The following is a 23,825-nucleotide window of genomic DNA, read 5'->3' on the forward strand; positions in this document are numbered from 1 at the left end:
TTAAGCTATTGGCTAAGCAGTACTGCAAATAATATAGTTTCTGTGCAATTATTTCAGGTCTGAGCTGCCGGGAAGGAACAAGCAGCCTCTGCCAACATAGCAGGAAGTCAGACAGACTGAGGAGAGCTGGAGAATACAATTAGAATACCTGACCTCCATGGACGCCAGGCAAGCACATGGTACACAGACATACATGTAGGTAAAACACAGAGTAATACTTGTTTTAAAAATACAATGAAGAGCCTGGTACTCAGGAGGCAGAGGCAGGTGGATCTCTGTGAGGTCAAGGCCAGCCTGGTCTACAGAGTGAGTTCCAGGACAGGCTCCAAAGTTACAGAAAAACCCTGCCTCAGAAAAAAAAATAAAAAAATAAATAAAATAAAAATAAAAAAAAATCAGTGAGGGATCAGTGCGCTGCCTCAGTGGGTAAAAGCCAAGTCTGACGTCAATCTAAGGAACCCGTGTGGTGGAAGAGACCTGACTCCCAAAACGTGAAAATTGTCCTCTGGTGAATTCAAGGCCAAGGCCAGCCTGATCCACAGAGAGTTTCGGGGCAGCCAGTTCTACACAGAGAGCCCTTGTCTCAAAAAAGAAAGGAAGGAGGGAAGGAAAGAAGGAGGGAGGAAGAGAGGGACGGAGGGAGGAAAGGAAAGGGGAAGGAAGGGGGAGGGAGGACAAGGAGAAAGAAGGTGTCCTCTGATATCTGCAGGCACACTGTGGCACAAGCATATGTGTATTGTGTGGAATTTTCCATAGTTAGAAAAAGACAAGCGACTAAGAGACTGCTTGCTCACTCAGCGGTCACACACCCTTCCACACCCCACACTGTGCCTCGTTACCCTCTGGGCCCTAGGATCTTGGGGTGATTAGGGAAGGGGACTGTCACCCTGACTCTCCTTGGTCCACAGTGCCATGCTTCTTTGTGGCTGCTCTACTTTGGTTCCCATCCACAGCTGCCTCGCTTCTTCCCCAGCCCTCTCTTTATACCAGACCCTTAGGGCGTTTGCCTGCCTGTACAACCGCACCATACACGCAGTGCCCACAGAGGACAGTGTCAGGTCTTTGAGCACTGTGGTTGCAGAAGGTTGTGAGCCACCATGTGGGTGTTGGGAACTGTGCCCAAGTCCTTTGGAAGAACAGTCAGTGCTCTCAACACTGAGCCATCTCTCCAGCGCCCCCCCATGCTCCAGCCAAACCCCTCTTTATCACTCACCTCTTCCCCACCTTAGGCAACGAGCCAGATCATTTCCAGTGCCCAGGGGCAACACAGCAACAGGAGGCACAACAGGCAAGTTGGCTTTGTCTGAGGAGGCAGGCGAGGAGAAGGGATGGAGGGGCTGGCCCTGGAGCACTACTTCCCCATCCCCTGCCCACAGGCTCCTCTCCCTGCACTGACCAATGCTTTCTAGAATCCAGCCTACTGTGCCGTCTCCACCACACACCAATACCCGGAACTGAGGAACGTCTCTGAAAAATTTGAGCCTGAGATAGGAGGAAAGAGAGAAAATTGAAGAAGGATAACTGGAATCGACCAGGTCCTGAACAGATAAGTCACTTCTTATCTCTCATGCCTTTGACCCTGTTTCCTGTTGTGGAACAAACTTTAACGGTGTAAAAGTGTGCTGCTTTTGTTTATGCTGCATTTGTTTAGCTATGGAAAGATGTGGTGCTGTTTTACCTTGCCTGCCTAAGGCGCCTGATTGGTCTAATGAAAAGCTGAACAGTCAAAAGCTAGGCAGGGCTGGTAGGCAGAGAGAAGTAGGAGGGATTTAGGCTTGAGCAATAAGAAAGAAGGGAGAATGAGGGAGAAAAGGAGGGAGACACCCAGGGCCAGTCAGCCACCAGACACAGAGCAAGCAGTGAAAGTCGGACATACAGAATGAAAGAAAGATAGAAAGCCTCAAGGCAAAATGTAGATGAAGAGAAATAGGTTAATTTAAGTTGTAAGAGCTAGTGGGACAAGCGGAAGATAAGACTGAGCGTTCATTGCTAATAACAAGTCTCCATGTCATGATTTGGGAGCTGGTTAGTGGCCTAAAAGGAAGCAGTTACAGTTCCCCCATGCCAAGACTTCAGCTTGGGGCCGACAGGTTGACGGAGTCGGTAAAGCACTGACTTTCCAAGCCCCAGGACCTGAATTTGATCCCCGGAACCAACATAAAAAGGCCAGTCATGGTGGTGTGTGTTCTCCCTACAGTGCTGCCGGGGAAGCAAGCTGGAGGGTCTCTGGGCTCATTGGTCAACCAGTCCAGCCTTGTCTCAAAAGAAGGACGGCATTCCTAAAGGTGATACCTGAAACTGTTCCATGGCCTTGATCCACCCAAGCACCCGCCCCCCAACAGCTCCCCATCCTTCCCACACACGCACGCACACTTGTGGGCACGCACGCCATTTTTAAAGTACATAAAAGGGCTCGTTGAGCAAACTCAACAACCTGACTTCAATCCTCACGACTCGATTCTTAAAAGCTGTCCTGTGACTTCTTCTATTCATGTGGCATATACACACACTGATGATTAATAATAATAATAATGATGATGATGATGATTAATAATAATAATAATAATAAATTAAATGAAACTGTAAAGAGCTGGGCAGATGGTCAGGTAAAATTTCTTCTCATCAAGCACAAAGATTTGAGTTTTGATCCCCAGAACCCATGCTAAAACAACAAACAAACAAACAAAATACAAAAAGCAAGGGTGACCATAGGCTCCTGGAAACCTACCACTGGGAAAAATTGAGGAAAAAAAAAGAAGGTGGAGAAAGGAGAATGGGCAAGTTCTCGCTATCCTTCAGTGGTTAGAGAGAATTCTCTCTGTCCTTTGAGAGCAGAACCAAGAGTCAGAAAACCGGAAGTAATGGGATCATAGTAACTTAAAGGGAAGATAGCATTTGGGAATCCGAGCTCTTGGGTCTCCTCTAACAGTCTTTCTCTCTCTCTCTCTCTCTCTCTCTCTCTCTCTCTCTCTCTCTCTCTCTCTCTCTCTCCACACACCACACACACACACCTCAAGCCCTGTGATACAGCCCCTCGCCTATACCCACCCTTGCTCTGGACCATCCTTCTTCAGGTTGAACACCTGCCGAGGGTTTAGCATATACTGGAACTTCCAAAGCACCCTGTGTGAAAGGAGAAGAGGCAATGTGGCCTGGCTGACAGCACTGATACTCTGTACTGTTTTAATGGCGTCCTCCAAAGGACCCCTCCACACTCATTCCCTCCTCCCTCCACACTCTGACTCTCCCTGCCCTACTAGGAAGAACGGTGTAAGGTGTACGTCTGCTCACCTCTGCCCCTGCTTCCCTCCACTCTTAGGATTGACAAACACTAGAAGTGGATGGGTGTTAGGAACAGGGTCAATCTGCAAAAATATGATTTTGTCAAAGATAAAGGTAGGGCCTTCAGAGGCATGACTGACATTTCCTAAGACGCTGCCCCTCTCCTGTTTCATCCCCCCTCTCCTCCTCGACCAAGCGTTTAGACAGCAGCTATACGCTTTCTATTTCAGTCTTCCCCAAGAAGGCGCCAGTCAAAAGCTGGCATGACCTTTAGGCCCAAGCCCCTCATCCCTGTACCCGAAGAGCATCAATGGTAGACAGGCTTGCGTCATCTGCGGTCTTCAGTTTGCGATCTGATACAGATGCCTGGGAAGGGCAAGAAAAGGTGGGTTATGCAGGAATCAAATGCATGGGTGTCACCAGAACACGAAAGGTCCTGGCTCTCTGTTCTAAATGTCACTCTGGCTGGGTATGGTGGCTCACATCTATCCTCATAATCCCATCCCTGGGGAGGCAGAGGTAGGCAGATCTGAGTTCAAGGTTAGCTTGGCCTACACAGCAAGTTTCAGGCAGGCCAGGGTTACACAGTGAGAAACAATAACAAAACCACACATCAAAACAAAGGTATTATCTATGGAGAGGTGTGTTCATGGAAAAGCAGGGATAGGCTGTCGCTTCCCAGCTGCTGTTGATGGTCTCACCAGAACTGTGGGATAAATGGAAGACGGAGGCAGGATATGATCACGGAGCGGCCCACAGTCACACTCGGTCCCCACAGCCTGCAGACAGTCGTCATGGATCTAGGAGCACAAAACGGGTACAAGTCACACAGGAGGCTTTATCAGTTCTCAACCTGAGAGTCTGGACAGGAAAGAGAGCCCTCGGGAGCAAGAATGACTGTGGCAGTTAGAGATGTGGGGTGCTCTGGTCTCAGCCTGGGACTGGGCGGGGCTAGGCTGGGCGGGAAGGGGCGGGGCGGGGCGAGGCTGGGCTGGGCGGGACGGGGCGGGGCAAAGACAGCTCCTGAACCGACCTCCAGGTGGCACCACACACAATGCAGTCCTGTGAGGCTGTGGTAGATGCGGATCTTTTTCTGGCAGCGGTCACAACGTCCAGAATCACAGCCTCCTCGAACCCACACATGTGACTGGACCTTGGGGGAGAAGGGCAAGGCCTTGTCTAGGAAGGTCTTGTGTGGGAGGGAATGAGGACAGGGACCAGGGGTTGGCAGCGTTGGGAACGAATTGGGCGTGGGATCACTCACACCAATGTCTTTCCGAGACTTGGCATAGGTGCTGACTTCACAAGGCTGGGCCTTCATGGCACAGTGGTCATGAACAGTGTACTTACAGACTGGGGAGAGGGAAGAAGGGCAGAGCTTTAATTGTGGCCTTTCCCCCTCTTCTCCTTTCTTGGGAGTGAAGAAGAATCTCTCACTGGAGCAAGACCTGCAACCCTTGCTGCCAGGTTGCAGTAGAGAATTAAAGTTTGCAAGGGCAGGCCTTGTCTCATTCTCCTAAAAAGGCAAATGCCACCTCCTATCGGTCCCTACAGTGTCCCCATGGCTGACTGGAACTATGCCACCTCCTATCGGTTCCTACAGTGTCCCCATGGCTGGCTGGAACTAAGCCACCTCCTATCGGTCCCTACACTGTCCCTATGGCTGGCTGGAACTGACGTAGCAAGTTCTGGCCAGTCAGAGCTACACAGCGAAACCTTGTATCAATAAAATAATTGAATCTTTGATGCAATGCCTCCCTTTAATTAATTAATTGAGTTTATTTGTGTGTGGGGGTAGCATGTACCACAGTGTACACGCAGAGGTCATAAGACAACTCTCTAGTCCATTTTCTCCTCTCATTTCACAGGTTCTCGGGATGGAGCTCAGGACAGCAGGTCTGGCAACAAGTGCTTTTGCCCACTGAATTAGCTTCCCAACCCCTATTTGTTTGTTTTGAGATAGGGTCTTATGTAGGCTGTGCGGAAGGCTGACCTTGAACTTCCTCTGTAACTGGGGCCAGCCCTGAACTCCTGATCCCCCTCCCCACAGCTGAGGAGTGCTGTGACCACGTGTGACCACGTGTGACCATGTGTTATAATGGCTAGTAGTATGAACGTATCTACTGTTTACAATTACTTCCTCTTTCAAGTCAAAGAAACTAAAGCTTAAAGAAAATACATGAAACTGGGCAAGATGACTCACCCCTTTAGTGCTAACATTCGGGAAACTGAGGCAAGCTAGATATGGTGGTGTACACCTTTAGTGCCAACACTCAGGAGGAAGAGGCGGGGGGGGGGGGGTCTCTGTGAGTTCCAGACCAGCCTGAGCTACAATGCAAGAACCTGTCTTTTTACTTATAATTTTTTAAAAAAATAATAAAGATTATTTGACAAGAGAGAAAAAGACATACAGACTTGGGTTTGAATCCGAGAACACACAAATAATAATTAATAATAAAAGTTACGTTGCTTTTGCAGGATCATATAGAGGGAGTGTCAGAGCCTACAGTTCTAATCCTTGTTTCTCTGAGGTCATAACATCACGTCCCCACTAATTGCCGGGCTTCCCTCTGCCCACACCCCGGGTGTCATCACTCACGGTTACAGCTCAGGCCCTGTTTGCCAAGGCCAATGCTCAGCTCGCACAGGTTGCAGTAGACTGGTCTGGGGAATCTCTTGGGTCTCCACATGTGTACCCCATCATCCTTCAGAGTCTAGGGGGTCACAGAGGATGACAGCTTCTTAGGAGGCCAGTTCTCTGGTGAGTATAAGCCAAGACAGCTCTTGACCGTGCCTACAAATCTTTCCCACTCACCATATCTACCCCCAGAAGCACAAGCAGCGGTACGGTGGTAGCGCCAGCCCGGACCCACTCTTCTAGGGAGACAGAGCCACTGCCATCGTAGTCGATCTCTTTCATCATCTCCTGAAGGATCTGAGGAGAAGAGAGGGAGCCCTTGCTGAGGGTGGCCCCAGACACCTCCCTGCTGTCTCTCAGAACACCCAGCGGGAGTCCTTACTGAGAGTGACCCCAGACACCTACCCGCTGTCTCTGAGAGTGACCCCAGACACCTCCCCGCTGTCTCTCAGGACACCCAGAGGAAGCCCTTGCTGAGAGTGACCCCAGACACCTCCCTGCTGTCTCTCAGGACACCCAGAGGAAGCCCTTGCTGAGAGTGACCCCAGACACCTCCCTGCTGTCTCTCAGAACACCCAGAGGAAGCCCTTGCGGAGAGTGACCCCAGACACCTCCCTGCTGTCTCTCAGAACACCCAGAGGAAGCCCTTGCTGAGAGTGACCCCAGACACCTCCCTGCTGTCTCTCAGAACACCCAGAGGAAGCCCTTGCTGAGAGTGACCCCAGACACCTCCCTGCTGTCTCTCAGGACACCCAGAGGAAGCCCTTGCTGAGAGTGACCCCAGACACCTCCCTGCTGTCTCTCAGAACACCCAGAGGAAGCCCTTGCGGAGAGTGACCCCAGACACCTCCCCGCTGTCTCTCAGGACACCCAGCGCAGTCATCCTAGCAGAGGGACCCAAGTGCCCATTAGAGATGGGATAAGGCAGATATAGGACCGTGGGGAAGAGGGTGCAGAAAGGCAAGGGACAAACTGTCTTACGGGTTTCAGCTCGGACACATCCCAGTCTAGATATTCGGCCACTCGGATCATCTGGAGGATAATTCTTTCTACTTCCTGGGGCAGAGAGGGTAAAAGCCAGAGCTGGTCACCTCCGGTCACCACTACTCAAGTCTAGAAACCGGGGCTCCTGGATGCCCCTTCCAAATGCACCCCCTGTTCTCAGGAACCCTCCGACAAGTCAGTAAACATGCGGCCGCTTCCCATCTCCAGCCTTTTCTTTCAGAGTTCAAGCTCTTCACATTTGGTCCTAGTGGACTAAGAATCCTCTAGACACCACTGTCTCCTCTTTGTTGGTGGTTGTGGTGAGAGGGTAGTGTTGGAGATGAATTTAAGGCCATGTGCATGCTAGGCAAGCACCACACCACTGAGCTGCACCCCCCACCTTTGCTCTGCTTCTGGAGACCCTGGGAAAGTCCAGGCGGGAGAGTACGGGCAGATGGACAGAGTCCCTTGCTCAGCACACGGGTCTCACAACTCACCGAGCTGTCCAGGATCCCGTTTCTATCCGAGTCGTACAGCTTGAAGGTGACTGTGAAGTTTTGGAGGAACCTAGTCAGTTTGTGAGAAAGATCTAAAGAATTCACTCCAAGGCCAGGCATGAAAGGGCTTGTAATCCCAGCACTTGGAAGGTAAAGGCAGGCAGATCTCTCTGAGTTCAAGGCTACCCTGATCTACTTAGTGAGTTCCAGGCCAGCTTGGGATACATAGTGAGACCCTGTCTCAAAAACAAAACAAAACAAACAAAGAGACAAACAAACCCACAACAAAAAACAAAACAAAACAAAACCCCAAAGTATTCAGAAAACAGAGGAAAATAAAGAGATATGGAAGTCAAGAGGAGGACTGAGGCCGTCAGTGGTGGCGCACACCTTTAACCCCAGTACTCAGGAGGCAGAGACAGGGGGATCTCTGTGAGTTCAAGGCCAGCCTGGTCTATAGCATAAGTTCCAGGACAGGCTCCAAAGCTACAGAGAAGCCCTGCCTCGGGGAAGAAGAAAAAAAAAACAGGTTTGATAGAACAGATGAGCAGGAAGGGTAGCTGGAAGCCCAGATATACACTAGGACTCAGGAGGCTGAGGCAGGAGGATAGTGAGTTTGAGACCCGGATGACTTACACATTGTGAGACCCTGTCACATACATATAAAACAAAAAGGTAGGAAAAACAGCAATGCATGCCAGCCCTGGTAAATATAATGAAGACAGCACACACTTCTGTGCACCATGAGCATCCAAGGCCACCTACATGGGGATGTCTAAGACGTGGGACCTGGAGTGACCTGCTGTAGCGTGTGTAGGCAGTCAAGGAGGACAGAGGAAATAGGCCCGCTCTCTGGTGCACCCTTGTCAGCCTTTAGAAATTCCAAAGGAATGAGGAAAGGGGGTCTGGGGAATACTTCCCTTCCCCTGCTCAGAATGGCACACTCACATTCTAGCTTGTCTTCTGGCCGGCCACCCTCCAGGAGGGAGAAGTAGCAGGAGACATCACTGAGGCAGATCACATTGCCTACAAAATGAAAACATGGCAGAGCCAAGGTCAGGCCCCTTCTACTTTGGGTCTTTTTCTTGTGCTTCTCTCAGCTCTCCCCTTCATCTTTCTTTACACTAGCTCCTAGCTCCTTCTCTCTTGACCTGCCCACAATAAGCAACTTCTTCAGTTGTCATCCCCAAAGGCAAACTACTTTGGCTGTTTTTCCGAGGCCCAGCCCAGCTCCACCTGCTTAATTGTACCTCTTGACATAGTCATTTCTAAGCTTTGACTAGCGTGAAAGGACCAAAACAGAGACCAGCAGAGGTGATGGGGGACTTCATCCACTTCTAGATAGAGTTTCAGGAATTGCTCAAATCCCACGAAGCCAATGACCTATGATAAGAGTTGAGCATTACACTGGGGAGTCTGCAGGACAGAGAAGCTGAGGACGAGGGAGGAATGGGGAGCCATACAATAGAGGCCCTGCTGCCAGGCACCAGAGGCAGAAGAATGGTTACTTGGGCCATCTCCTGAGTTACTAGGATCCCTTGCCTTGTTCTAAAGCAATGGCTCCAGTCACAATCAACAATGGGGTATTTGGAGGTGGGAAAGCAAGAAGTGGGTCCACGAAAATTCCCGCAAGTTGGGAGTCAAGGAGAGGGCGCCCCATTGTCACTCACATCTTCTTGGCAAAATCTGGTCATGTCACCATCCTTAAAGAGCTTCAGAACATCACTGACCTTTCTGGTGGAGTCTGGGTAAGAAGAGAGTAAGACAAGATTAAGAGCATAGCTTGGTTCTCCTGGCCTTCCGCCATCTACAGGAACAAAGGTTTGAATGAGAGGAGAGACTGCAAGAAGGGAAGAGCCTTTCCGCTTCTCCACAGCAATGCCCTTGTTTTCTCCACTGAGGCCTGGAGCAAGCAGTCAGGTAGGGGAAGCGTGGGGAGAGAGCTGAGGCCTTAGCATGGGCTGTATGAAAAGCGGATCAGCTCTAGGTGGCTGGGACACTGGGGTGGAGGGTACGGAGAAGGAAGCCTCCAGAACTGAGGGGCTGGGAGAAAGACTCACATTCCATGTATTGTTGCAGCTGGGCAAAGTCTTCTGGGCTGATTAGGCCCTTCTCTTTGGCCATCCTTTTTCTCCTCTTAAGCAATAGCACAAAAAGAACCCGGTAGTACAGCTTATTGCGTTTGGGTTTGTGTTTCGGAGGGTAAACCTGGGGAGAGACGGGAGCCGTCATGGAAAGTGGCTAGCTGTCTACATCTTGTGCCGGCTTTCCCTGTGCCTGTCTCTAACTCTCCCCGACAAGACTGTTCTCTGTCTTCCTTTCTCTGACTCATCTCTGACATTTTCTTTCATTTCTGGGTCCTTCTTCCACTCAGACTTCTCCCATCTGTTTGATTCAACACACACACACACACACACACACACACACACACACACACACACACACACACACACTGCGCCTGGCCTTTTTCAGTCCCCTGCCCCCACTTCAGGCTTTGTGGCCTCTGCCCATCTCCTCCCGCCCTCCTGAGAGTCTCACCTCAGCGCACCTCACATGGCAGGACCCCATCTTGCTCTCCCTCCAGCTACCACTCCCCGAGCCCCGACACACAACGACCTCTAGCGCATCTGAGACGAGGCTCAGAACTAGCGGGGAGCGACCTAGCTCTGTTCACATCCCATGGGGCTCTACAAGGGACGGGAGGGAACTTGGCTCGTGGGACTGGGGAAGGTTGGACAGGAGACTTCCAGGGTTTCCTGGGCGCCGAACTGCGGAGCTGCAGGTTCTGCTATGACGCCAGATCCCCCACCCTGCTGGGTTACCAGCTTTTATGGAACGCCACCTTTTGGTACGGATCCCAGGATATAAGCAGGGATCCCATAGTCCTAACTCCTGCTGAAGGACTAAGTCGTAGAGGGTGACATTTCTAGACGATTTTATTTTGTCTGCTAGGGTCTCGGTACTATGTGGCCCTGGCTGTCTTCGAATTGGCTGTATAACCAAGGCTGCATCAAACTGGTTCAGCAATAGGCCTGCCTGAGTCACTGGTCCTGATAAGCTACTGTATCCAGGGCCCTGAGTCTCCGAGGCAAATGTTTTACAATCGAGCTACACTCACCTTAATTATTTAATATCAGCAACAACAAAAATTACATATTTTACAGAAGTAAATCGTTCAGGGCTGTTGAGGAGTCAGATCTAACTGGGTTCCACACTTCGCTGTGGCTTGGAATTATTACACCTGTAACAGGGAGAATGGCATCTGTGGTTCCCAGTGGGAAGTTAAATAAAATAAGATATTAAAAATAGCTCAAATAATGACAGGCATAAGTGAAGCCTACAAGAAATGGCAACTATTACTGTATTAATACAGCTAAAATTTTAAAGGAAAACTTTTTTTTTTCCCCCCAAGACAGGGTTTCTCTGTAGCTTTGAAGCCTGTTTTGGAACTAGCTCTTATAGACCAGGTTGGCCTCAAACTCACAGAGATCTGCCTGCCTCTGCCTCACGAGTGCAGGGATGAAAGGCATGTGCCACCACTGCCCAGCAAAAAAAAAATTTTAAAAGAAATAACACAAAAAGAATTAAAAGTTAAAATAAACAAATAAAAAACAGTGTGGTGTCTCATCACCTGTAATCAAGAATTTAGGAAGATCAAGGCCAGAGAGGACCACGTGGTGAGAAACCTCTCACCCTTCCATCTCTGGGGGGGGGATGTTTTAGTGGCCCACAGCTGTAATCTCAGCATTGGGAAGGTGCAACAGGCAGGAGGATGAGGGTTTTACATGGTACTCTACAAGTTCAAGATCAGTGTAGAACACAGTAAGATCCTATCTCAAACAAAACAAAAAGCTATAAATGACAATCAAAAAGCATTTAAAAAAAATCCAGTGTTGCTTGGGGGGTGGTGCACATCCTTTAATCCCAGCACTTGGAAGGCGGAGGCAGGTGGAGTTCTATGAGTCAGGGCTGGTACACAGAGAAACCCTGTCTTGAGAAACAAAAGACAAAACAAAAACAGCCCAGTGTCAGACAGGTGTAGTGGTTCATGCTTGTAATCCCTGAAGCCTGGGGAGGCTGAAGCAGGAGGATGGCGACCTTGAAGACAGTCTGGGCTACGTAGTGAGACCATATGTCAAAAATTCCAACCAAGCTTCGAATGGTGGCACACGTCTTTAATTAAAGCACTCTGGAGCAGAAACAGGAGGATCTCTGTAAGTTCAAGGCCAACGTAGTCTCTAGTGAATTCCTGGACAGCCAGGTCTATGTAGAGATCCTGTCTCACACCAACCAAACAAACAACCACCACAACAAAAACCCACTTGCTGCACTTTCAGAGAACTTGATTTGGTTTCCAGCACACACACAACAGTTGGCCTACAATTGCCTAATATTAATTCCACCTTTAAGGAACTTGATGCCCCTCTTCTGGTCTCCATAGGCACTGCACACACACATAGTGAATGCTCAAATATATACACACAAGTTAAAAAACATCCATCAATCTTGGTGAACTATGCCTTTAATCCTAGGATGGGCAGGGGAAGGGACAGGTGGATCTCTGAATGTGAGAATAGCCTGCTCAGGATATACACCTTTAGACAGAGCTACATAGTGAGTCACATAGCAGCACATAAATTCATAGAAATGGGCTTATTTAAGTTATTAGAGCTAATTAGAAACAAACCTAAGCTACTGGCCAAGTTTTAATAATTAATAATAAGTCTCCTTGTCATTACTGAGGAGCTGACAGTTCCCATGAAAAACTCCAACTAAAAATGTCACCCAACGTGGGGCACACATTTCCACACAAGCCCTGAGAAAGCTTAAAAAAGGGTTCCAAATACACAAAAACAGAGCCAAACATGACTTCCTAACCTGCAGTCTCTCACGAAGGCTGCAATACAAAGATATCTCTCAGCCACTACTTGCAGGTTTGAGCTGCCAGTGCTGTGAGCTAAGCCACATGGCAGTTTAAGATTTAGCTCATGCAGACAGAAAAGGTAACAGTATACAGTACACAGAAAAGGTAACAGTATACAGTACACAGAAAAGGTAACAGTATACAGTACACAGAAAAGCAGGTTCAGCCATTAAAAAAAAAAACTCTCCACAGGTTACAGTGTGTTTAAAAAATATTTGTGGGCTTAAAAAGAAAAGAAAATGGGTATAGATGGTCATAGAAAAAATAGTTTATAAATAATAAGACAAAGTCCTTAAAGAGAAAATAAAATAACATAAGAAGGATAAGCCATGGGCTGGAGAAATGGCTCAGAGGTTAAGAGCATTGCCTGCTCTTCCAAAGGTCCTGAGTTTAATTCCCAGCAACCACATGGTGGCTCACAACCATCTGTAGTGAAATCTGGTGCCCTCTTCTGGCCTGCAGGCATACATACAGACAGAAATTTACATAATAAATAAATATTTTTAAAAAAAAGAAGGAGGGGGCTGGAGAGATGGCTCAGCGGTTAAGAGCATTGCCTGCTCTTCCAAAGGTCCTGAGTTCAATTCCCAGCAACCACATGGTGGCTCACAACCATCTGTAATGAGGTCTGGTGCCCTCTTCTGGACTACAGGCATACATGCAGACAGAATATTGTATACATGATAAAATAAATAAATATTAAAAAAAAAGAAGGATAAGCCATGTAGAGAAGGGAAATGCACAGGGAGTCTGGATCCTGATTGTTGCTATGTTGTCTTTAAATGTTTTGATTGTTGATGAGCAAGCAAGAGCTGCTGAGAGACACTGGATTATAGAAACTACTAAATTACACCAACCTGCATATTTTTAAAATGTCTTAACTTCAAAATGGAAGTAAAAAATATGTTACATTGGGGAAGAGGTTATGCTTTTGTTTCCAAAGGAAATGAAAGGTTGTGGATTCACTCAAGTTGATAGAGATCGGAGTTGATCAGGAAAGACTCCCTGAAAATCCTGGCTACGGACATAAAGAACTAAACCTAAAATAACTACAAGACAGGTGATGTAAATTTTACCTGTTTGAACATAAGACAAAAATCATCTTTGGCTGGCTTGTGTACAACACACACTCCACATTTATCTGTTTACGCAGACATGTATGTTACCTTTGAAAGTTTGTATGTTTCAGAGCAAAGGGACCAGACACCAATGAAAATGGTGACCCAGGTGTACAACCTCACTAACTACTCCAGTCAAACTTCATATAAACTTCATTTTCCCATGACACTGAGACTACACAACAGCTAGCATTCCTAGGACTTGACCATTATCCCAATTTTCTCAGGGTCCCCTAAAAGATATCAGTGCCCCCAGAAAACAGGAAGCAGTCTAGAGAACACAACATTCACATTACCAAGAGATGGGGTGGATGGTTTTTGGTCATCCAGTGGGTTATGGATATTTACCATGGTTTATGGGGTTAAGTATTGGTCATGGTCAGAAAAAAAAAAAGCTGAACAGAGGAGATTCGATTCAAGGATCTTCTTCTGAAGAGAAAAATGGGGGATATAATATAGAAATGATGGGATAAGAGGGTGAATTGTTGAGTTTACTTTTGAACACCCACTAATCTCCAATATTTTACATTGGTATGGAATTTTGTATGTTGATACAAATTTAAGATTATTTTTGCTATACTGTAGATACTGTATAAATGTTTCTACTCTTGTTTAAGGTATTTTTGTATATTGATACAAATTTAAGGTTATTTTTGCTAAAACATACTATACATATGTTTCTACTCTTGTTTAAGGTACTGTACCTTGAAGCTCATTTAACAATATAATGTAAATTTCTAGTCTTTGAAAGCTATTACTACAAACTATTTAGGATAATAAAGAAATTCATGTTAGTAGTTAGTCTCCTATAACAATCAGAGTCATGTTAGGTATATTTTTAAGGTCAAACATATATTGTAGATAGACAAGTGGTCTTCAAACATGTCAGAGATCTATAGAATATGCCATTTAAAAATGTTTTAATAAAATAAGGCTTTTCATGACCATAAGATACATCTGCTCCTGGCAGCACCAACTTAATTTTTTTAAAAAAAGGACAATGGGCATTGAAGAAACTCCATAGGGAATTTACTTTCTTTATGGCAAAAGCTAGTCACTGGACAAAGAAACCGCCCTTGCCTCAACTGCTGAAGTATGCTGTCCAAATTATACAAGCAGGACACAAAGGAAAGCATCTGCCAAACCTTGTCAGGACAAGGTAGGAAAATCTTTCAAAATTGCTGCTTCCCTGGGGGCTGGAGAGATGGCTCAAGATTAAGAGTACTGACTGCTCTTCCAGAGGACCCGGGTTCAATTCCCAGCACCCACATGGCAGTTCACAACTGTCTGAAGATCCAGTTGCAGGGGATCTGACACTTTCACATCAATGAACATAAAATAAAGTTAAATAAACCATAAAAAAATTGCTGCTTCCCAGAAAAGTCTGTCAGACATTCCAAGCCTGTAGCCTGAAGTGGATGGCTCAGTATTACAGAGGAACCCTGGGTGATTGTCCAGGCAGCAGCTGTCTCTGTCATTTCTATAGTTTTGGAAGTTGTTTGCTCTGTACTTCCCGTTTACTCAGGTAATATTTTATCCTTCTGGGGTCTTCGATGGAGTTCAAGACTAGATAGTTATAGTTTTCCTTGGTTATGATAGAAAGTAAATTAGGTATAGAGCTTTGGATTCATCAAGATAGAATAAATAATGGAGTATTTTCTCCAAATATGTCAAATACAAATGGACTGGACATTGTAACTGTTATTTTTACCTGATAATTATTCTTACTGTATATATTTTTATTATAGTTAAAGCCTTTGCTTTTTATTTAGACACAAATGGGAAAGGTTGTGGAATATCCCTTTACACTGTATGAAGATGCATCACTGTGATTGGTTTAATAAAAAGCTAAACGGCCAATAGCTAGGTAGGATTTCCGGGGCAGAGGGGCCACTGGGAAGAAGGAAGCATCGACAGCTAGGCAGAGAGGCAGCAAGGCATGCAGGAAGACAGGTAAAAGCTAAGAGTCATATAGCAGCATGTAAATTAATAGAAATGGATTAATTTAAGTTATAAGAGCTAGTTAGAAACAAGCCTAAACTATTGGCTGAGCTTTCATAATTAATAAATCTCTATGTCATTATCAGGGAGCCGAGATTCCTGATTTAAAAAAGTCCAATTATACCTTGTCTCAAAAACAAAAACAGAAGCCCTGAGAAACTAAAAGGGGCTACTGAGAAAGTCCAGCAGATAAAGGAGCTCACTGCACAAGACTGGAGGCTTGAGCTGCATCCCCAAAACCCATATAAAAGTAAACAAGAGGGGCTGAAGAGATGGCTCAGCGGTTAAGAGCACTGACTGCTCATCCAGAGGTCCTGAGTTCAATTCCCAGAAACCACATGATGGCTCACAACCACCTATAATGAGAACTGGTGCCCTCTTCTGGCCTACAGGCAGAATATTTTATAAACAAACAAAAACAAACAAATCTTTAAAAAAAAAAAAGTAAAACAAGAGCCAGGTGGTGGTGGCGCACACCTTTAATTTCAGCACTCAGGAGGCAGAGGCAGGCAGATCTGTATGAGTTCGAGGCCAACCTGGTAGACAGAGCGAGTTCCAGGACGGGCTTCAAAGCTACAGAGAAACCCTGTTTGGGAAAAAAAAAAAAAAGTAAAAAAAAAAAAAAAAGAAACTCTACAAAGTTGTTTTCTGACCTATACACTGATGCCATGTTGGCAGGCAGGCACACAAACACACACACACACACTAAAAATAAACAAAACTTTATTAAAGAGAACTTAGAAATGGAAGAGAGGAGAAGGAAGATACGCCTGAAGCTCAGGGAAGTCATGGGCTGGGATAACCTAGGACGACTGGAAGCAGCAGAGTGAGGCTCTCGCTCCCAACAGCACAGTGAGGTCTCTGTCTTCACGCTGCTCCGCTCTTCCTGTCACACACTGCTTTCTGGATCTACGGGGCACCAACGTTTGCCTCATTATCACCATGATATCCACTGTCCTGCCTGATTAGGATACTTTTCCCTACTCCTGGCAGAGCCGTCATCCTCAAACACCGGTTCATGAGAACTTCTCAGACGTTCCATCCAATTTAGTTTCTGAGACAGAGTCTCGCTAGTCCAAGCTAGCCTGAAACTCATCCGACCCTCCTGCCTCAGTCTCTGTATGTTCTTGTTCTATCTTGGGCATGGCTCCCTCTTTAAGTTTTTATCATCTACCAAACCGTTGGTTTCACAAAAGCAGGGACTTGTCGGTCTTCTTGCCTACCCTGTCTTCAGTATCTAAAACAGGACTCAGCATGGACTCGGGCTTTCAATATTGGTTGTGTAAACCTGAGTAGTCATTTTGGGGGGGACTAATTTTTTTTAAATATTTATTTATTTATTATGTATACAATATTCTTTCTGTGTGTATACCTGAAGGCCAGAAGAGGGCACCAGACCTCATTACAGATGGTTGTGAGTCACCATGTGGTTGCTGGGAATTGAACTCAGGACCTTTGGAAGAGCAGGCAATGCTCTTAACCGCTGAGCCATCTCTCCAGCCTTTGGGGGGGGACTATTAATCCAACTTTAGATAAATAGGATGCCACAGGGGCTGGAGAGATGGCTCAGTGATTAAGAGCACTGACTGCTCTTCCAGAAGTCGTGAGTTCAATTCCCAGCAACCACATGGTGACTCACAACCACCTGTAATGAGATCTGGTGCCCTCTTCTGGTGTGTAGGTATACATGGAGACAGAATGTTGTAAATAAAGAAATCTTTAAAAAATAATAATAATAAAATCTAAAAAAAAAAAAAAAAAAAAAAAAGGATGCCACAGAATGTCCACTTGGCAGCCGGAGAAGTATGAGATGATTTGGAGGGTAGATACTGGTACTAAATAAATAGCTGTTGAATTTGGGACTGGGGCTAAAAGACACTCATTGAGGTATTCCATTGGACACTCCTGTCCTGCTGGAGGGGTAGCTTAGCTGGTAGAATATGAGCTCAGCACGCACAAATTCAATCTCTCACACAACATAAACCAGGCATGATGATACCTCACGACGATGCCTGTCTGTAGTCCCAGCATTTGGGAAGTGGTGGAGACAGAGAGATCAGAATTTCCACGCCAGAGAGGCCTACATGAGACCCCGACTCTAAAACAAAACACTTTGACCTCTGTCCACTGATATAGGGAACGTTGGCCCGATTTCCTTTCTGACGGCGTCAGATCTCCTCTGAAACCTTTGCCCCATGACCTGTGCAGCACAATGTCCACGTTCCAAGGACTCTCTGAGAACACTTGAAAAGCATCCTTTAGGACGGTGACACCATCCCAGGAAAGGACTTTGCCTTTCTGGCTTTCACCAAGGACTATAATCCATCCTCTGCTGCCGACAGAGCTAAGAAATATTTGAGTTTTATGATCATTAGAACTTATAGCTTAATTAGCATCTCTGATTACTGCTGAGAATGGAATATGGGAGATGGAACTGACGGAGGGAGAAAGGAGAGGGGGAGCAAACAAGGGACGATGAGAAGGAGAGAGACCACGACTCTAGACCCTTCTCTCTAGTCCCTTCCTTGGCTCCCCAGGTCTTACACCTATTTTATTTTATTGTTTGATTCTGAGCCAGGGTTTACTATACAGCAGTTATCACAGCCTCTAGAGTGTTGGGATTCCAGGCATCTGCCACCACACCCTGCTCAAGAATGAATCAGGTTAGAATCAAAACTCTTGGGTGAGTCATTTAATTTACTGACCCATGTGAGTGGTTTTAAAGCTGGGATTGAACCCAGGGCCTTAAATTCTCAAGCACGAGCCAGGTGGTGGTGGCACACGCCTTTAATCCCAGCACTTGGGAGGCAGAGGCAGTCAGATTTCTGTGAGTTCGAGGCCAGCCTGGTCTACAGAGCGAGTTCCAGGATAGGCTCCAAAGTTACGGAGAAACCCCGTCTCGAAAAACAAAAACAAAACGATCTCAAAGCAAGACAGGTAAGACTTCTACTGAGCTATACACACTACCCCAACTTTATCAATAAATAGGTACCTAATCACAGAGTGAATTTTAAGTAAGTTTATATAAGTAAGTTTATATAAGCAAGTGTACATAGCAAACTGCATGATACAGAATTATAACTCCATAAACATCAGCTAATACTACGTAAAGTAATACGCAGAAACTAAGTTTATGTCTGGTGAGGCGGGGTAGGATAGTAGTTCCAGCTACTCACGAGACTGAGACGGGGATGAAAGGCTAAAGGCCTGTTGGGACTACAGAGTAAGTTCAAGGCTAGCATGGGGAATTTCGTTGAGACCCCGTCCTCCACTTTATCCCCCCCCCAAAAAAAGTATAAAAAAGAAATACATTGGACGTTAGGAAAAAATTACACTTTTAAGCCAAAAAAAAAAAAAAACCTCACAAATTCTAGTTTTTTCCACGGGTAGTGAAGCCCAGTTATGTACCTTCCACCCAAAGTAGAAATACCTATGTCAGGTACAGACATGTAGTAACATCAAGATCATGAATTTGCCTCTGAGAAACGAGGAGGTGGCTAGAAACGTTTGAGTCGGGGCCATCTGTGGGTTGGGACCTTGGACATGGGGTCTTCTGGGGGAATCTATTCAGTTTGCTCCTGGACTTGAAGCGGACGGAGCAAACTGTTGGATCCTGGGGCCTTAAAGACCCGGAACAAGTCCAAAGTTGTCTTTCATCTCCAACACGACCCTGAGGCTACAACCTGGGCTAGTCCAGACACCGCAAGGCTGGAAGGGTGGGGTCCGTAGCCCTACCCCCAGCTGTTTGTGACTCACCCGTCCCTTCCCTCCCCTGGTTTCCCGACTACCTCTACCAACCTAGGGTGAGACCGGAAGAAATCGACTTGGAGGGAGGGAAGGAATCCTACAACATCCTGGGTTCAGAAAGGCAGTACCCCCAAGTCTCGGTGCCTCTCATTCCCTAGATCCAACTTGAAACATCGAATACTAATATTGCAGTTATGATCAAAGAGCTAAGGTTTCCACCACCGGCACTGACATTTAAAGTTTCCTTTTCACCTCATTGCTCCCTTCCAAGTTCACCATTAGTGGAGAACTAGAGGTGTCTCTAGGACATCCAGGATGTCCCAGCTAGAAACTTCACAGATGAAGCACGCACGTACTCCCAGTTTCAGCGTCAGGCCTGATGAGCTGGCCTTAACCATATCAGGGATGGTGCCCCCTGTTGCACAGGGTTGACGGTCCATTCTCTCCTCCCCATCCCTGGTGCTAGCCAAGGGGAATTTTTGTTGTTGCTGAAGCATCAGAATTCATTAAATCACCACAAACATCAGGGATGAATGTTAGCCTGGAGGGGGGGGGCACGTTATGTTCCTGTGCGGAGGGTGTCGTAGCTACTAGTACAGGAGGAAGTTACGATGTTGGCATAGCTGGGGGATGAGGGCTTGTATTTTCTGAAGGTGGAGAGATGGCCAATAATATTTGCTTTTCTTCCTCGATAATTAGATTTGTCGTATTTAAAAAGAAGGATTCCCACCCAGTCTTCTCAGAAACTTCCCCGCGACAGGTGTGGGAAGGATGGGAGGCCACAGAAGAACCCTTCTTCACCCGTGTGGCACCGTGGCTTTCATAAGGGACCTTTCTTCCGAGTTCCCAGGAGTTGAGCTTCCCCAGCTCTCGGAGTAACCAAGCGGGATGGGGGGGGGGGTCAGGTCTGGGGGAGACGCCGCTTACCCGGGTCTTGCTCAGCCCTACGGCAGCTCCCGCGATCCAGCGCAAACCCTGTCAGCAGCCGGTTCCAGCTGTCAACGCTTCCTCCTCCGGACGCCGCAGCCCTCACCCAGCCGGCAGGGCGGCCCCTTCCGAGGCCCTTCTGCCCCGGTGCGAAAGTGTGCGAGTGGGGCGGGGCTCGCGGGGCTCTACCTCGCCCCGGGACAGCTCACCGTCGGAGCTAGGGCGAAGGAGCCCCGAGCTGGGCTGGAGGGGACGGGCTAGGCAGACGCGGCTGCCGCGGGGCCGCCCAGCTCCTGACGACATACTGCCCGCCCCCCACCCAGCCTGCCCTCCCGCCGCTCCCTAGACCCCCGCTGTTGCTAGCTTCTCAACACGACCTTCTTCTGGGCTCCAGAGTATCTCAGGGCTCTCCGGTCTGTGCCACTTTCTTCACTCCTACGCTTCTGTCTTCCCACGCGTGGGGCAGCACTACTTCGAATTTTCTCTTTTTTCTAGTTACTCACAGTCTCTCCCATTATCCCTCCCCTGGGCGGCCAAGGGTAAGGGTCAGGGTGCTGACTGGAGCTACCCAGCCACTGGTCAACAACTGGTCCGCCCTCCAGTCTCCACAACGTCATCCGGGACGCACCTGCCCACTCAATGACTCCTCATTCAGGAGAACCCTGAGGGGAAAGGCCAGAGCTACACACTTCACAACTTAAGGCCTAGGTACATCTGCCTCTCCACATGGCTCCACATTGCTTGACCCTGTCTAAGACAATTACCCATTTCTCCTCCGGGTTCCTCAGCACCTTTCCAGACTTGTCTATGCACACCTCTTTCTATCAAAATCCATATCCTTCCCTTAAGACCAGGGTGGGGGTTTGGACACCTAGAACACGATTGATTGTCTGTGTTCACCTTTTCTTCATACCCAAGCCTGGCACATTACCCTCTGGCCTTGGCAGATGGCACAGAAGACTCTGGGCTAAGGCAGCACTTGCAGTTCCTACCTGTACTCTGGAGTTGTCAGGATTCTTGGGGCAGCTTGGATGGTGTGTGACTGGGAGAGTAAAGGAGAAGAGACTAAGGCCTAGGGATTTACTGGTAGCAACTGGGGACCCAGGCATCCTGACTAACTCCCTCCTACCCTTCTCTGAAGTCAACAGCCTTGGGTTCTTGGAACTGCCTCCTCATATCTGGGAGTAGAAATTTGTGGGAGGAGACTCTGCTAGTTGAAAATGTGTGTATCTGTCTGAGTGTGTTGTGTACACACCCACACCTCATATATATAAATATTTGGGCCCTGTGAGGGTCAGAGGGAAAAAAGAAAGAATACATTAGGCCCTCTAGTGGAAACAGAGAACTAAGCAGTTCTCAAATATTTGGAGAAAAGCTTGTTGAAGCAACTTCTCTCTAGAGTGATGGGGTTTGATATTGTTGTTACTATTTTTAATTTTAACTCTAGCTCAAGAGCTGATCTGTCTCTGTTCCAGGTCTTCAGATCAGGTGTTGGAGAATGATACCGTCTCTGTTCCGGATCTTTTTTTTTTGTTTTGCTTTGTTTTGCACCCAAATTCTCCATTGTTTGCTTTTCCTTTTCTCCGTCCTTCTCCTCCACCGTTATCGTCACCATCATGCCGCTAGATGAACTTCAGTGCCTGAAGCATGCTTTCCCCGTGCTCTACCAATGATTTATACCCCCGTGCCAATCCTTCCATTTTAACAGTATATTCTTCATTGTTTGGTTTTGTTTTTTTCTGAGACAGGGTTTCACTGTGTAGCCCTGGCTGTCCTGGAACTCACTCTGTAGACCAGGCTGACCTTGAACTCACAGAGACCCCCCTGCCTCTGTCTCCCAGCTGTGCCACCACCGCCCCTATTCTCCACTGTTGGTAAATCTTTACCTTCCTTGCAATACAGCCCCCTCCCTCACAGTCAACAAACTTTTATTTTTTTCTCTGAGACAAGATTTCAGTATGTATGTAGCCTAGGCTTGCCTTGAATTTGCCAGCCTGTGTCAGCCTCTCAAGTTTACTGGGGATTACTGAGGTATGCCACCCCTCTTGGCTTCAACAAACACTTTCATTCTTAGTTCCATAGGATAAGCAAAAATGTAGACTGATAGACGAATAGACATACGTGAAACTCTCCAACTCTTAGTCGCTCTCAACAAAGTCTGCTTAAAAGGTACAATGTCCCAAACTACTCTCCCAGTCAGTCCTTACATAAAATGAAAAATATGACTCCTCTAATGCAGAGTAAGAGGAAATCAGTCTTATTCCAGCCATGTTTGTACCTTTAGGGTCTGTGCTTCATCATAGCCCAAGTCAGCTCTTGCTGGAGGTGGGAGAGAGAGCACAGAACAGTGCCGTGGAGATGTTTAATGCCTACAGTTCCAGGTGCTCAGGTCTTTAATCAACCACATCATAAGAGTCAGAAAGAAAGAGACCACAAAGAACAAAGGGAAAGGAAAAAACAAGCCTGTTTTCCCAGCCTCTTCTTCCTTCTCTAGGTGGGGGTACACATCCGGGGCCCAGGGCTGGGTCCAAGGCTGGTCTGCTAAACAGACAATTGAGTTTCACTTCCTGCCAACCTTCAGAGATGGGGGCAGGATGTCTGAGAGGTACAGTGATGGGGAGTGTCCAGGGTTAGAGAGTAAACAGGTCACATTCGGGTTTCCCCTCATTGAGCAGGTCCATTAACACTTGTAGAAACCACTTTTGAAATAGTTCAGTCAAGAGTCATGCACCCCACTAAGTTTTAGAGGCACCATTCCGTATTGGCATGCCCTTTCTCCCCTAGATGGGCAGGGCTCAAGTACAATTGGTGAAGAAGAAGAGGTGTGGGCTGGTAGCTGGAGCATTGTTCCTCGCCAGAGCGGTTGTCCAGCGCATGCTAGCTAGACTCCAGGTTGCATTACCCAGCACCCCTGTGCACACCACACACACACACAAAATGAGGGAGTAGAGGTATTGCCAGGCGGTGGTGGCGCCAACTTTTAATCCCGGCACTCAGGAGGCAGAGGGTCTCTGTGAGTTTAAGGCCAGCCTGGTCTACACAGTGAGTTCCAGGGAATCCTGTCTTAACATTCCCCCGCAGGAAAAAAAAAAAAAGAATATTTGAAATAACGTGGAGAACATGCAAAGAGTTTAAAAGTGACTTTGAGACTTGTGTTGGACCCCAGAGAGAGAAATCAGAGCTCGGAGAATTGTAAAGAAGACAATGTTAGGCTTGCAAAACCTTCTAAGGCTGAATTTAATGAAGGTCCTTGTCAACCTGTTTTTTTTTTCTTTTTCTTTTTTTTAATTGAGATCGGATTTCTAATTGTAGCCCTGGTTGTCTTGAAACTCGCTCTGTAGACCAGGCTGGCCTCAAATTCAGAGTTCCGCCTGTCTCTAACTCCGGAGTGCTGGCATTAAAGGCGTCCGGCTCCCTTTCTTTTTCTTTTCTTTTCTTTTTTTTTCTATTTTCCCCTTCTCAATTCGAGAGGCCCTGTTGTCCATTAACCGAAGACAGAGGAGGACAATAGAGAAAGGTGAAAGAGTTAAGGAAAAAGCTAAGTTGTGGAAGGAGGTTAGAATAGGACACCTGAGGAGAGGAGCTTTACACCTTCCGGGCTGCAGGGCAAACAAGTTTAACAGGATTTAGACCCGAAGGAACTAAGTTGTTGTAGGCGGGAGTGGGGAGTGGGGGGGGGGGCACGGGGGACATGGACCTGACACTTG

The 23,825-nt window shown here is 47.2% G+C and overlaps 1 protein-coding gene across 8 annotated transcripts in view; it reads right to left on the reverse strand.

The window, feature by feature from the left end:
* The window catches only part of Dgka (diacylglycerol kinase alpha), a 29,153-nt gene extending 7,927 nt beyond the window's left edge, over nt 1-21,226 (reverse strand). Inside the window, exons 1-17 of one of the 8 annotated variants that reach the window (XM_087902050.1) lie at nt 21,111-21,226; nt 10,520-10,642; nt 9,462-9,609; nt 9,072-9,145; nt 8,652-8,784; nt 8,350-8,427; nt 7,402-7,451; nt 6,902-6,976; nt 6,098-6,217; nt 5,882-5,996; nt 4,316-4,635; nt 3,984-4,082; nt 3,574-3,648; nt 3,292-3,365; nt 3,049-3,123; nt 1,397-1,482; nt 1,214-1,303 (exon numbers count right to left, since the gene is read on the reverse strand). In XM_087902050.1, coding sequence (XP_087758176.1) covers nt 1,214-1,303; nt 1,397-1,482; nt 3,049-3,123; nt 3,292-3,365; nt 3,574-3,648; nt 3,984-4,082; nt 4,316-4,635; nt 5,882-5,996; nt 6,098-6,217; nt 6,902-6,976; nt 7,402-7,451; nt 8,350-8,427; nt 8,652-8,784; nt 9,072-9,145; nt 9,462-9,525 — 1,528 coding nt within the window. In that variant the 5' untranslated portion in view covers nt 9,526-9,609; nt 10,520-10,642; nt 21,111-21,226. Of the gene's footprint in view, nt 1-1,213; nt 1,304-1,396; nt 1,483-3,048; nt 3,124-3,291; nt 3,366-3,573; nt 3,649-3,983; nt 4,083-4,315; nt 4,636-5,881; nt 5,997-6,097; nt 6,218-6,901; nt 6,977-7,401; nt 7,452-8,349; nt 8,428-8,651; nt 8,785-9,071; nt 9,146-9,461; nt 9,610-9,939; nt 10,126-10,519; nt 10,643-20,118; nt 20,379-21,110 lie in introns of those variants that run through there. The other 7 variants (XM_087902049.1, XM_087902048.1, XM_085683227.2 and 4 more) reach the window with 7 other exon arrangements.
* Nucleotides 21,227-23,825: the final 2,599 nt, after the last annotated feature.

Source organism: Myodes glareolus, chromosome 26 (assembly GCF_982192425.1).
Source record: "Myodes glareolus chromosome 26, mMyoGla1.1, whole genome shotgun sequence".
Lineage (NCBI taxonomy): Eukaryota > Metazoa > Chordata > Mammalia > Rodentia > Cricetidae > Myodes > Myodes glareolus.